Here is a 12,608-nt window from a genome sequence, read left to right as displayed (position 1 = left end):
CTTTGGAGGTGGTGCACTGTCGTAGCGCTGCTGTCCTAGCATACGCCTCGTCGCCTCCGGTCTCCAGCGCCATCTGAGCGGATTGGGGGCTGGGGTCCAGGTTTCAAGCGGGTATGTTGAGTGCAGGCTCCCTAGGTGGCGACAGAGGGAAGCCGCTGACCACTCTTCAGCCCCAAATCCTGATGGTATAAGGCGTGCGGCGAGGCTGGTCCCCACGATCCCCAGGTTTTGTTTAGAGTTAGGCGGCTGCGAAATCGCGGAGGGTCGGGTGGGGGCATCATTCTCTGGCGTGGCTACCCAAGGGCGCAGCCACGCAGTCACGCGTCTTCACGCGGCGACGATCGGGGGTGCCTTGCGGGGAGGCCTGTCTTGAGTGCGGGAGCCATCAGCTCACTTCTCTCGGCTCAGAGCAGAAAAGTTGAGTTCCAGGGAGGGCTGGGGTTTCCTACATCCCAACCAGGGCGCGCGCTTTCCTGGACTCCGTCCCTGAAGCCGAAGGTTGTGTGTGTTTGGGCAGGGTCCGCCTGGCGGGGAAGACTGCGGTTCGTTTGAGTCGCCTTCCTCGTCCCGGGCGCGGAAGTCGCGCTCTGTCATGAGCGCGTGTCCCTTGGGGAGGGGCAGCGTCCAAGCCCAGGCCGCTGGCTTGGGAATGAATGAATGGCCTTTGTCGAGCCGTTCGGAAACCTCACTGCCTCCGAGGCTCCCTTCAGGGCCCATTGGCTCCTTTTGCCTCTGCCGAAGACTCCCCAGAGCTGCGAGGAATTTCTGTCCCTCCGGCTGCCATTGGCGAGCGCTGCCGCGGAAAGGGCTGTCAGGTCTTGGGGTCGGGGTTGGCACCTTGATGCCTGGTCCTGGCCCCCAACCTGCCCGGCGGCGCAGTTGCCGCGTGGATGAGACAAGTTGTTCAAGCCGCAACCCAGGCCGGGTCTTGGAGTCAAAGCCGGGGATGGAAGGCCCAGAGTGAAGGAGACCAGGTGCGTCACTGGTCTGGGAATCTGGGGCGCCCGGAGGCGCCGCAGCCTCCCTCGAAAGTGCCTGGGACCCCAATCTTCCACGCCCAGGGCGCCAGCATGCCTGTCGCGCCGGGTCCGATTCCGCCCCCATTCTCGAATCCCAGGGGCGCTGCTTCTGAGGTTTTTTTCCCCTTTAGCCCCCAGGCCCCGGTATTTGAAAGCGAGCTGTCAGGGGTCGTTGTGTGCACTGTCTGTCTGTACTTCCTAGTGCAAAGCCCGGAGGCAAACCTGAAAAGCCCCCAGTGGTTTCACCTCCAGGTTTTGTTCTCCCACCTGGTCGGCAAATCACCTTGAGTCTGCCTACTAAGGCCAGGGAGAACGTTTCGCTTGGAAGACGCCTATTTTTATTTTGGTTACTTTAGGCCCATTTGGGTTTTAAGAAATGCTAAAGCACAAACAAACCCAAGCAGGAGTAGGGAAGAGGTGGGTGCATTCATTCCGTGGACTGGGAGCAGCGTCCACTCCAGGCCCACTGGTATTGACAACTGCAGTATTGGATTCAGAATCAGATGGAAAGAGCCCCTTCTCAGATTCCCTGTGAATGTTTAAATTCAGCTCCCAAATCCAGTCAGGATGTCCCAACAAAATTCCCCCTCAAGAATTAGAGACTTTATCTTTGTAGCAAAAAAAAAAAAAGTCAGTTACAATTATTGGGCCAATGGATTCCGTTTCTTTAAAAAAAACTTTAATAGTGCTTTCTGCCTTCAAGTCTGGGTGGCAAATACATAATGGGGTGAGAGGCAGCGTTTAGGCGGAAGGAAGTTTCGTTTTCTGCCTGCATCTGCGAAACGGAGGGGAACTCACCTCTCCAGCGGGGGTCCCTCTACGGCCCCTCCTTCTGCCCCCACCTCTTGCCTCTCCCCTACCTGTGACACTAGGGTTGTATTCAGCCCCGCACCTCGTTTCTCTGTTGAGCTGAGGCTTCCAAGTGCCTGGCCCGTCGGAGGAAACTGCCGAGCTGGCGCTGGGCAGGGCAGGGCAGGGCAAGGCTGGGCGAGGGCCCGCGGGTGCCCCCACCTCCCTCCCGGCCGCAGCCCAGCCGTGGAGATGGAGCTTCGGGCGATGGCGGCATAAAGAAGTTGTCCTAGACTTCGGGGCCGGTGGAGAGGCCCGCCCGCTCGGTGGCGCTTGGGGCGAACTCCCCAGAAGGCCTTCCCACCCCGTCCCCTCGGAGGAACCCAAGAGCACTGTGCCCACGTCGTGCGGGGGAGGGTCTTCTCGCGGAGGGGTTGGGTCTCCCGCTGCATGACCCCACTGTAAACCTTGTTTCCCTGGAGTGGGTGGTCAGGACGTTTTAGGAGATGAGGGGACCTCAGGTCTTGAGATGTCCCCTAAATCGGGGTCTCTAACTGCCCGTGACGGCGTCTTTCGGAGGATGGGGAACGGCGGCCTAGGTGAAAGGGGTTGTGGGAGTGGGGGGGCGGCTCTTGGATTCGGATCCCCGTTCCCAGCTCTGCCAGCTTCAGGTGTGTGCGTGGTGAGGGTGACTGATGGCAGGCGTGGTGGGGGACCCTGGCCTCAGGGTTGCGGCCGTCAGCGAGGTACCTTCCACTGGACTCTGCTCCTAGCCCCACGCAGCGTGGGTCTCCGCGCGGCGCCCGGCCAGGGTGCGGGGCGGAGCTAGGCTGGGACTGGCTGGGGGCCGCCCCGCCCGGCGCCGGGGCCTTCGCGCCGGCCCCCGGGGAGGAGTTATGATAATTTCCTTCTCATTAAGGCTCCCCGATCCCCCGGCTATCGCCGGGACACAGTGCGGGCGCGGCTTCCCGGGTCCCCTGCAGCGGTCTTCACACCCGCGGCGGCAGCATCTACAATCGCGGAGCCGCCGATGCGCGCCCAGTGACCCGGCCAGCTAGGCCCGCGCGGCGGGGGCGGCGGCAGACGCCTGGCCACCGTGACCCCAATTTTGGATTTACCGCTTGGGGGGTGGGGGGAACCTGGATTTAACTGGCGATTGTTTTGGGGGACGCCGGACGCCATGTTGTGGAAAATAACCGATAATGTCAAGTATGAAGAGGACTGCGAGGTGAGCTGGGCACAGGGGCGCAGCCCGGCCCCACCCGAGTACAGTCCGGGAGGCGGGGGCCTCTGGACCGAGGTCGGGGGCGAGGGCGCAGGAGCAGCGAACAGGCACCCACCGCATGCCCTTTGATGGGACAGAGTCCACTTCTCCGGACACCCCCTATATTGCGTTTCTCCGGGGTCCCCTTCCCGAATCGGGCCTTTCCCTAAATATCCAGCCTCGGGAACGGGGCCTGGAAAGAGAGTGGCATATCCTACCCACAAAGCTTACCGGCCGGTTTCATGCGAAGCAAAACAGCCTTTCTTCCCGTTTTCTCGGAAGAGCGCCGGGTCTACAACTCTTAGAGGTGGTTTTACGCACGAAACCTCCGTCCAAAGGCGTTAGACGAGGCGGCCTGCCGGCGACACCTTTGCGGAGTCTCCTCCTAGGCGGGCTTGTCACCTGCTCCGCTACCCCCTCGGGGAGACAAGAGAACAGCAGAAGTTTGGCTTTCGGGAGAAGTGGGGGCTGGGGAGGGGGGGCGCGCTGAGGCCAGATGGGGCAGTAAGCTCTCGGGAGTGCTCCATCCTGTTGGACAGGTTGAGCTAGAGTTTCGGAGAGTGGGAGGGAGGGAGGCGGCGAGCGGGAAGAGGAAGAAGACGCAGGCGGCGCGAGGCGTGCTCCTGGGCTCCGGGAGAAAGGCGAACGGTGGCTGCGGGGACGCGCGAGAGCCGTGCGTCCGGGGCACCTCGAGGGGCCGCTCCAGTTTGCAGGCCCGGGCACCTCCGCTAGGGGGCGACGGCGTCCTGTCTCTCCGGGTCCCCAGCCCCCGCTCCCGCTACCCCTGTGACCCGGGGACACATGGCGACACGTCCTTTCAGAATTAAGTCGAACAGCCCTGGGGCCAGGAAACGTGTACAGGCAAGGCTGCCCAATTTTCGGGGTCCTTCCTCCTCCCTGTGTGCCCGATTGATGGGGAGACTGATGGTCGGGCAGGACGGTCTCACTCCGCCGTGGTCTCGCATCGGTAGCCCGGGAGCGCACGCCTGGCTCCAGCGGGTTCCACCCCGAATCCCTGGGGCGGCACTGGGCTGCCGGCCCGGCTAGGGAGGGTCTCTCGCCCGGAGGTCTTTGTCCTGAGGGCGTGGAAGGGAGGGTCCCTGGGGCGGGGGAAAAAGCGTATTTCCTGCGCGGCACGCATTATCCGCGCGCGCCTCTTCCCCACTTTTGGCGGACAACGCTGGCATGTGCGGACTTGTGGGCGATCGCGCTCTGCGCAGCGTGCAGACCTTCTCCCAGGATCCCTGCCTCAGCTTCTCCCGCCCCAAGATCTGGGATGCGGACTGGGCGCCCCCGATTGCCTCGGGCGACAGAGCGCCCAGACCTTCGCCTCCGGGCCCCGGGGGCACCTTCCCCCAGGTCTTTTCTCTAGTTTTCCTTTTTCAGACTCTCGGTTGACAACGAAGCTACCCCGGGGCACGTTGCTCCCCCAGGGGCCTTTTGGCTCGAGGGCAGGGCCCCGCGGGGTCGGGCTGGGCGGGAGCAGTGGGTCCCCAGGCGCAAGAGGCCCCGCGCGGCCGCACTCGGTTCGCAGGAGCGGGGTTTCGTCCTAACCGGGTCTCGGTTTCTCTGCCCCAGGATCGCCACGACGCGAGCAGCAATGGGAACCCGCGCCTGCCTCACCTCTCCTCCGCCGGGCAGCATCTCTACAGCCCCGCGCCGCCCCTCTCCCATACCGGAGTCGCCGAATACCAGCCGCCCCCCTACTTTCCGCCTCCCTACCAGCAGCTGGCTTACTCTCAGTCGGCCGACCCCTACTCGCACCTTGGAGAGGCGTACGCCGCTGCCATCAATCCCTTGCACCAGCCCGCGCCCACCAGCAGCCAGCCACAGGCCTGGCCGGGGCGCCAGAGCCAGGAGGGGGCCGGCCTGCCCTCGCACCACGGGCGCCCGGCCGGCCTGTTGCCCCATCTCTCTGGACTGGACGGCGGCGCCGTGAGCGCACGCAGGGAGGCCTACCGACGCTCGGACCTGCTACTGCCGCACTCGCACGCCCTGGACGCCGCGGGCCTGGCCGAGAACCTGGGGCTCCACGACATGGCACACCAGATGGAGGAGGTGCAGGTGAGCGCCTCGGCTCTGCCCGCTCCGGCCCGGACCTGTGCGCCCCACTGCCTCTCTCCTCTTACCCCTACCCCGACCCCGGTCCCCCGGCCAGGCTCTCCCCGAACTTAAGGAAACTTTGTCATTTCTCCTTCAGAATGTGGATGACCAGCACCTACTTCTGCATGATCAGACAGTTATTCGCAAAGGTACGCAATGAGCCATAAGTCCTTGTCTTCCTCTGGCCCACACACCCTACCCTGTTGTGGTTCTTAAGGGCGCTGTGAAGTTATTAATTTATTGGCAAGGTGGAGCCTTTGAGATCTGACTTGAGACATTCGTGGTGGAGGGAGTGACAGGTTTTAGGGGTGAGAAGAGAGGGCACTTTAAGATCTAAATGGAAAAAGATGCTCTCAGGTGCTGCGTCTCAATCTTTTGTCACTTACTAATTTTTTCCCCTTGGGGAGTGTCACTTCTTGGATTTGAGAGTGTTTGTACAATGCTCCAGAAAGAACTCCAGAGTGAGTTAAGCCTGTGATTTTGGAAAATTAGTGGAGTGTTTGGTCCTGTGACAATTTTAGTTGTTGAATGGGTTGCTGTGATTTTATTCCTGATTCCAAATACAAGGTTAAAGGGCCTTCATTCTGATCTGTGAGAAGATGGTGGGAAGCAGTTTGGCCTACAAAACATACAGCCTTAAAATGCACGGGGCTGGGTGATCTGTTGGTTTTAGGCTGGGATGAGGTGGGAGGGGGTTTTTGGAAAATGGGATTACTTGGTGAGTGAGTGGCTCATGATATTAAGTTACATCTAGCCAGGATTACCAGTTTGGTTTTGCTGGGAAAGACAGTCATCCTAAATCAAGGGTAGTTATGACCTGTTACTTGAAGTTAAACTGTTTGAGATCAACTGGGAAAAATTAAAAACAAAAAACAAAAATCCTTATAAAATAAACTGAATTTCCCAGTAAACTTAGAACAGATTTATTTGTATTTAAAACTGCTATGATCAGTTGCATTGAAAAGATTTTAGCAAACGATTGGAATATGTCCTGCAGTTTTGAATATTCCTTGAGTGAGGAGGGAAAATCACCATTTAGTTAAGAAGCTGTCTTTTGAAAACAAATGTTCTAATTAATCAGATTATAATAGTGGCTAGAAAATGCAAACCCAGATTTTGACTAATTTCCCAAGGTGTTAACTTGTGAATTTCAGATTTGATTATCTTGAGGAATAGGGCTTTAAAAAAAAAAATCTGTTTGCAGTTTATAGCCCAACACGCAATGTTACTGTCGAGGGGCTCCTTCACTTTTGGTGAGTGATTTGAAAAGGTCTCTTGCTTGGGACTGCCACTTCTGATCTTCATTTACAGGTCCTATTTCCATGACCAAGAACCCCCTGAGTCTCCCGTGTCAGAAGGAGTTGGTGGGGGCTGTGATGAATCCCAGCGAGGTCTTCTGCTCAGTCCCTGGAAGACTGTCCCTCCTCAGCTCTACATCTAAATACAAAGTGACAGTTGCTGAAGTCCAGAGGCGGCTATCCCCGCCTGAGTGCTTAAATGCCTCATTACTGGGAGGTGTTCTCAGAAGGTACATGGGGACACGTTGTGGGCATGGTCCTTGGATAGGTGGTGGGGGATGAAAAATAAAGCACCAGGGAGGTATTTTTAACATTTATGTAACTTTTATACCTAACACTGAATTCTAATCGGCTGGGGGGAGGGGGGCGGCTTAGTACATTTCATCTCTTTTAGAAAGTGCCAAGTGTAGAAAAAAGTGCTAAAACAATGCTAATGAATTCTCATTTGGTTGGAATTTGATTCCATGTATGAAGTGGTAGCATCTGTATTTAGGGTAGCGGAGCTCCATGGGTCTGATTCTCCCCAGGGGAGTAGTTGTGTGTGTGTGTGTGTGTGTGTGTTGGGGGGTGCTGCTGCAGTTTCTACAAGTGAAAATTTATCTGCTCCAGTACAACATGCAGTGTTCTGTGATTAAAAAACAAAAATGCTGGCAATGCTAAGAAAGATTTTTTAATTTTATGGAGATCAGGACTCCCTGTATCACTTGATTAGGAACCATATAATGTCGAAGGTCTTTGACAGATTTCTATTTTGATAGCAGCAGGTTAGGCATTTCAGCATTTTAAAGTGGTTTCTTGAGAAAAGAATTTTTTTTTTTTGCTTAGAGCCAAGTCTAAAAATGGTGGCCGGTCCTTGCGGGAGAAGTTGGACAAGATTGGGTTGAATCTTCCAGCCGGGAGACGGAAAGCAGCTCATGTCACTCTCCTGACGTCTCTCGTGGAAGGTCAGTGGAGGATTTTTTTGTTTTGTGGTATTTGTAGTTGGTGCTGTGTTGTGTCTTTTAACATTTCTCTAAAGAAAAGCTTAAAAACAACTCTTAGTCACAAGTAGAGAGAGGGATGCAAGAAGTGATTTGCCATGTTCATTACAGTGATTGAGTCACTTAATCAAATGTTAACCCCAGAAAATCACTGTTAAATTTCCTATCAGATGAACCAGTTTCTGAAGGATGAAATGATTTGGTACATGTTTTTTCGTTGTTTTCTTGTTTTAAAGCTGGTTCCTTTGGGTAAAAATACCGTTTCTAGTTTTTATACCTGTGGACTATTGGGATTATGGTTAATGAAGAGAAAAGCCCTTGTATACAGTGAGACTGGTCCAATTCACAACTCCTTTGTTAATTTCCCCATCAAAAAAAGTAATAGGGGGAAAAAACCCTGATGGGGCCCACAGATGGGTCCCCCTCTCCAAAGCTAAGATAGTTAGGATGTGATATTTCAGTTTCTTGAATGGGCTTACACCCACTAACCTGGAAAGTAGCCAAGAATGCAATACGGCCTTTACAAAGGGGGCGAGGGAAAAGTGAAATAATTATTTTTAAAAACAAAACAATCTGGTTGTTACTGCGCGCAGGAAAATGAGTTGAGCACGGAGAGGCTTATCGCCAGTGCCTCGTCCAATCAGCGGGGCGCTGGGGGCCCGGGGAGTCAATGAGGGGTGGTCTCCTGGCAGCCAGGCGATCTTTTGAACATTTTCTTTCCCTGGTTTACATGGTGCCACCGCGGTGCTAAAAGAGACTTGGCAGGGCCCGGCTCTACCTTTTTATGAGTTGTCTTTGGAGGTCAGGGCCAGGAGAAAGGAGCTGCCTGTTAGATGCTCTTGGGGACCAGCTGTCCTGCATGGAGAATGCTGGGCTCTGCGTGTGTGAAACATAAATGTGGCTCTGCAAGGTTTCTTCACCAGCCAGGCAGGGGTGCTTGAATGAGAAAGTGAACAATGGATCTCAGATTCTGATTTAGTGAGTCAGGGAGGGAAGTGGATAGTGGGGGTGCCACCAGCTGGGTTTTTGTAAAGCCCTGACAGCCCCACATTTGGAATCAGACACTTCGGTGGGTTCCTTGGGTGGGAGATGACCACCACCACCCTACCATACCGCTTGGTTTTCTCACTCTCCGCCCCCAATAACTTAGATATGGGTAGGCCAGGTTGGTAGGTAGAGCTCCTGACATTTCTAGTAGGATACACTCCTCCCTTTTTTTTTTTTAAATTGGCCACACCATGAGGCATGTCGTATCTTAGTTCTCTGACCAGGGATCAAACTTGTGCCTCCGTTGCATTGGAAGCGTGGAGGCTTGACCACTGGACTGCCAGTGAAGTCCCCCTCTTAAAAGAAACAGTCTAGAGACTTAGCTCAACCAGCAATGGGGCGCCCTTGTTTAAAAACAAAGATTTTGTCCCAGTTTGCTTCTTTGACAAACATGCTCACCTCCCTTAAATTTTCTGACTTCTGCACAATGATACAGAGAAAACATGGTGTGAAAACATGGAGACAGAGCATCCCCATGATCTACTCAGGTTGGCAGAGGACTGGGTTACATTGGTCAAGAACAGTTAAAAATTTCAGTTTTTCCCTCCTGACGTTGTATGATTTCACCCTCTATTCCTAGGGAAGAGTACCCACTGAAAGTACCCAGGAAGTTCTCCTTACCAGCTGGGTTGTTGGCCCCACGTATGATTTCGTTTTAGAGTACAGAATGACCACTAGACTGATTGTTGTTCAGTCTCTAAGTTGAATCCAACTCCTTGGCGACCCCATGGGTTGCAGCACACCAGGCTTCCCTGTCCTTCACACTATCTCCTGGAGTTCGGTCAAACTCATGACCATTGAGTTGGTGACACCATCCAACCATCTCATCCTGTGTTGCCCCCTTCTCATGCCCTCAATCTTTCCCGGCATCAGGGTCTTTTCCAGTGAGTTGGCTCTTTGCATCAGGTGGCCAGGGTATTGGCGCTTCAGCATCAGTTGTTCTGATGAATATTCAGGGTTAAATAGACTGGTAGTGCTGGAAAAGGGGAGAAGGGCCAGTTTGCCATGGTGACCACAGCCACCCTAAAGTCTGTTACCATTGCCGATTATTCTAGGTGAGGCAGTTCATTTGGCTCGGGACTTTGCCTATGTCTGTGAAGCAGAATTTCCTAGTAAATCTGTGGCTGAGTATTTAACCAGACCTCATCTTGGAGGGCGGAATGAGATAGCAACTAGGAAGAACATGCTGCTGGCCGCACAGTAAGTATCCAAACTTGAGAATTTGATGCCCTGATGCTCTGACCTTGAAGCCCAGAGGCCAGCACAGCCCCTGGTGCTCAAGAAAGAAATGCTCCTTAAATAAGTTAGGGTGTTGAGCAAAAGGAATGTCGAGGAGTGTAAAAGTATAGTCAAATAGGGTAACTTTTGGGTAGGATTTAGAAGACTAAGAACAGTGAGAGTATGGCTCACAATGAATGTTTTTGAGCTGCTTAGTTATTTAGCTCAAAATAGTTAAGCTTATTCGTTTATCTTATTTGCATGTCTTACAAAAATGTGTTAGAAACAATTTATTTTGTCACATCCAGTAGCGATGATGTGCCTTCTGCTTCCTGATAACAAGATGTTTTTCGATTTTAATTATTTTGGCTATACCATGTGGCATGCGGGATTTTACTTGCCCAGCCGGGGATGGAACCCGTGTCCCTTGCAGTGAAATTGGGAGTCTTAACCACTGGACCACCCGGGAAGTCTCCTTTGTGTTTTAAAACGACCCAGTTGAATGTAACGATCCAGTTGAATGTATAGGAGTCATAGGCAAATTAAATGTCTCAAAAACAACTTAATGCAGCTGAGGGGTTTCTCATCGAAACCAACTGTAAATTGATTTTAAAATCATGGTAAATGAAGCAGAACCAGTCAAGTAGGAAATAGGGCAGAAAAGAGAGCCGATGAACCAGCCTGTATCACAGAGTGAATTTCTGGGAAATAAATTCCCGGTTCTTGACAGAATTGTTTTATAGGAACCAGACTGCATCAGAGAAAAAACACTCTCCTGGGCTGGAATTCTGACTCTGCCTCTTTACTAGTCCTGGTGACCTTGGCCACTGGATTCTGGCATTAATCCTTTTATCTTTTCTAATTGCAGGGAAGATTAAATAAGATAGTGCTTAAAGGAGTTTAGTTCGTGGCTCTGAACAGAATAGGTGCTAAGTGCAGCAGCTTAGGCTATTGGTGTTAGTTTAAAACCTATTGGGTTGGTCAGCCCCAGATTCTCTGTGCCTCCAGGTGTCACCCCCACGGTAGTTTAGTCTTTGTGCTCTATACCTGTTACGGGCCAAGGTTGAGCTCAAGCTCAACGGTGTGCGTTGATTGTCTTCACAGGCAAGTGTGTAAAGAATTCACAGATCTTCTCAATCAAGATCGAACTCCCAACGGGAACAACCGACCCACCCCGGTCCTGGAGACCAACATTCAGAACTGCTTGTCTCATTTCAGCCTGATTACCCACGGCTTTGGCAGCCAGGCCATCTGTGCCGCAGTGTCTGCCGTGCAGAACTACATAAAAGAGGCCCTGATAGTCATAGACAAATCCTACATGAATCCCGGAGACCAGAGTCCAGCCGATTCTAGCAAAACCCTGGAGAAGTTGGAGAAGCACAGGAAGTAAAACAAGGGGGTGGTGAACCAAGGGCCGAAGAGTTTGGAAGGAAAAGGACTCCCAGATCATCTCGACCAGGACAGACTGGGCACCCCGCTTACCTGGGGGACAGAATTGTTACCCACCTTCCCATGAAAAAAAGCCTCTGTTGATTTCCAGCTCTTCACGTGCCCTCCTGGATTCCTTAGTATTTAGGGAGTGCTGAAGCGTCTCCTTCACTCTGGATGAGATGTTGGAAGTGCTGGTTCTTTACTCATTAAGCTTATGTTTTATTTTTTTGGAACCCCATTCTTCTTTACTCTGGAAGTGGTGCTACAAGTTTTCGAACCTTTTGAATAAATCCCCGGGCTAACAAAAACTCACATTCACTCAGCTGTTGAAAGGTCAAATTGATGGGATTCAGATCAACAATAACTTTTAGTGTTGAGGTGAAAGTATGTAGTTTCTTCAGCCTCGTCCTGCATACCAATAGGAGGCAAGGATTCTGTCCACCTAGCAACTGGTTAATAGGTGGCATTTGTAACACTTTAAAACCCCTTGTTGAAAGGGGCCCTTCGGGTTTACGAAACTTGTAGAAACAAAGCCTGCTGATGACTTTATGTTTTTTCTTTAAAAAAAAAAAAAAACTTTGAAAGTTAACTCTTCAAGGAGGAGACTCTTTGAAATGACATATTCCTTTAAGGTATGGAAGCTTTATTTTGCGTATTTATTTCACATCTTAGTGAAACTTGAAAAGGGTAGGCATGGAGCTTTTTTTTTTTTTTTTTTTTTTTTGCTGTCTGTCATCCCCCAGTCCCAGAGGAGGCTCTGTATTTTGAGAAACTGAGTTGAGTGTACAGATTTTATTTATGCATAATTTAATGGGGTCTGTAAATACGGGTGCACTTCTTATGCCTTTTTGAGAAACGGGATTCGATTTTAATATTAACTTTTAAAGGTGACGGGGTAATCTAAGACATGTCTTTAGGTTTTATTTGTATGTACACAGGGTGTTAAGAGTTAAGAGGATCTTCGGCTCCGTTCTTGACTCTGGAAGACTCTTATTTAATTGAAGCTGTCTGTCCACAAAGCAATAACTTTGTCTTGTTCCTGTTGGGCTGACCCCCCGAAGAGGTACAGAGCGAGGTACAGCGCGTGTGGGTGAAAATGGAGTTTTGGAATTGAACTCCTTGCCTGTAAATGTTCCCTAAATAATTGTTGTGTATATGAAACCTGTATAATAAAAAGTATTCTCGATAGAAGCTGTGAAAGTCTGGTTGGAACCTGATGTATTTTTTCATCCCTAAGAGGAGTGGCAGAGATCATTTCCGGTTTGACTGTAGCTGAGCAGTAAAGCTGTGTGCCAGGGGAATCCCTCATAAGATTGCTTCGTCACCCCATGCCATGCACTCAGCAGCTCTCAGCTTCGTAGGGTACCATCTCCCCTGACATAACAGCTGCTGGGAGATGTGTGAGGGATGGTTGATTGACAAATAAGAGGAATCTGCAGTTTGGGAATCCTGTCTTGTG

The 12,608-nt window shown here is 52.0% G+C and overlaps 1 protein-coding gene across 1 annotated transcript; it reads left to right on the top strand.

Moving 5' to 3' along the window:
* Window positions 1-2,861: 2,861 nt before the first annotated feature.
* TFAP2C (transcription factor AP-2 gamma) lies at window positions 2,862-12,304 on the top strand. Its single transcript, XM_070382101.1, has 7 exons — window positions 2,862-3,036; window positions 4,651-5,136; window positions 5,273-5,324; window positions 6,487-6,703; window positions 7,299-7,417; window positions 9,556-9,700; window positions 10,823-12,304. Exons 1-7 carry the CDS (start codon window positions 2,989-2,991, stop codon window positions 11,106-11,108), a joined length of 1,353 nt encoding a protein of 450 aa, XP_070238202.1. The 5' UTR covers window positions 2,862-2,988; the 3' UTR covers window positions 11,109-12,304.
* The last annotated feature ends 304 nt before the right edge of the window (window positions 12,305-12,608 follow it).

The sequence above is a fragment of the Bos mutus genome, chromosome 13, assembly GCF_027580195.1.
Source record: "Bos mutus isolate GX-2022 chromosome 13, NWIPB_WYAK_1.1, whole genome shotgun sequence".
Lineage (NCBI taxonomy): Eukaryota > Metazoa > Chordata > Mammalia > Artiodactyla > Bovidae > Bos > Bos mutus.
The sequence above is the reverse complement of the archived record's forward strand: the minus strand, read 5'-3'. Positions and strand labels throughout refer to the sequence as shown.

Bases quoted from the DNA above. Each gene is read 5' to 3' on its own strand.
- TFAP2C (XM_070382101.1), top strand. From the start codon at position 2,989: ATGTTGTGGAAAATAACCGATAATGTCAAGTATGAAGAGGACTGCGAG. The intron at 7,418-9,555 runs GTCAGTGGAGGA...CGATTATTCTAG, and splicing joins CCTGACGTCTCTCGTGGAAG to GTGAGGCAGTTCATTTGGCT. The intron at 9,701-10,822 runs GTAAGTATCCAA...TTGTCTTCACAG, and splicing joins AACATGCTGCTGGCCGCACA to GCAAGTGTGTAAAGAATTCA.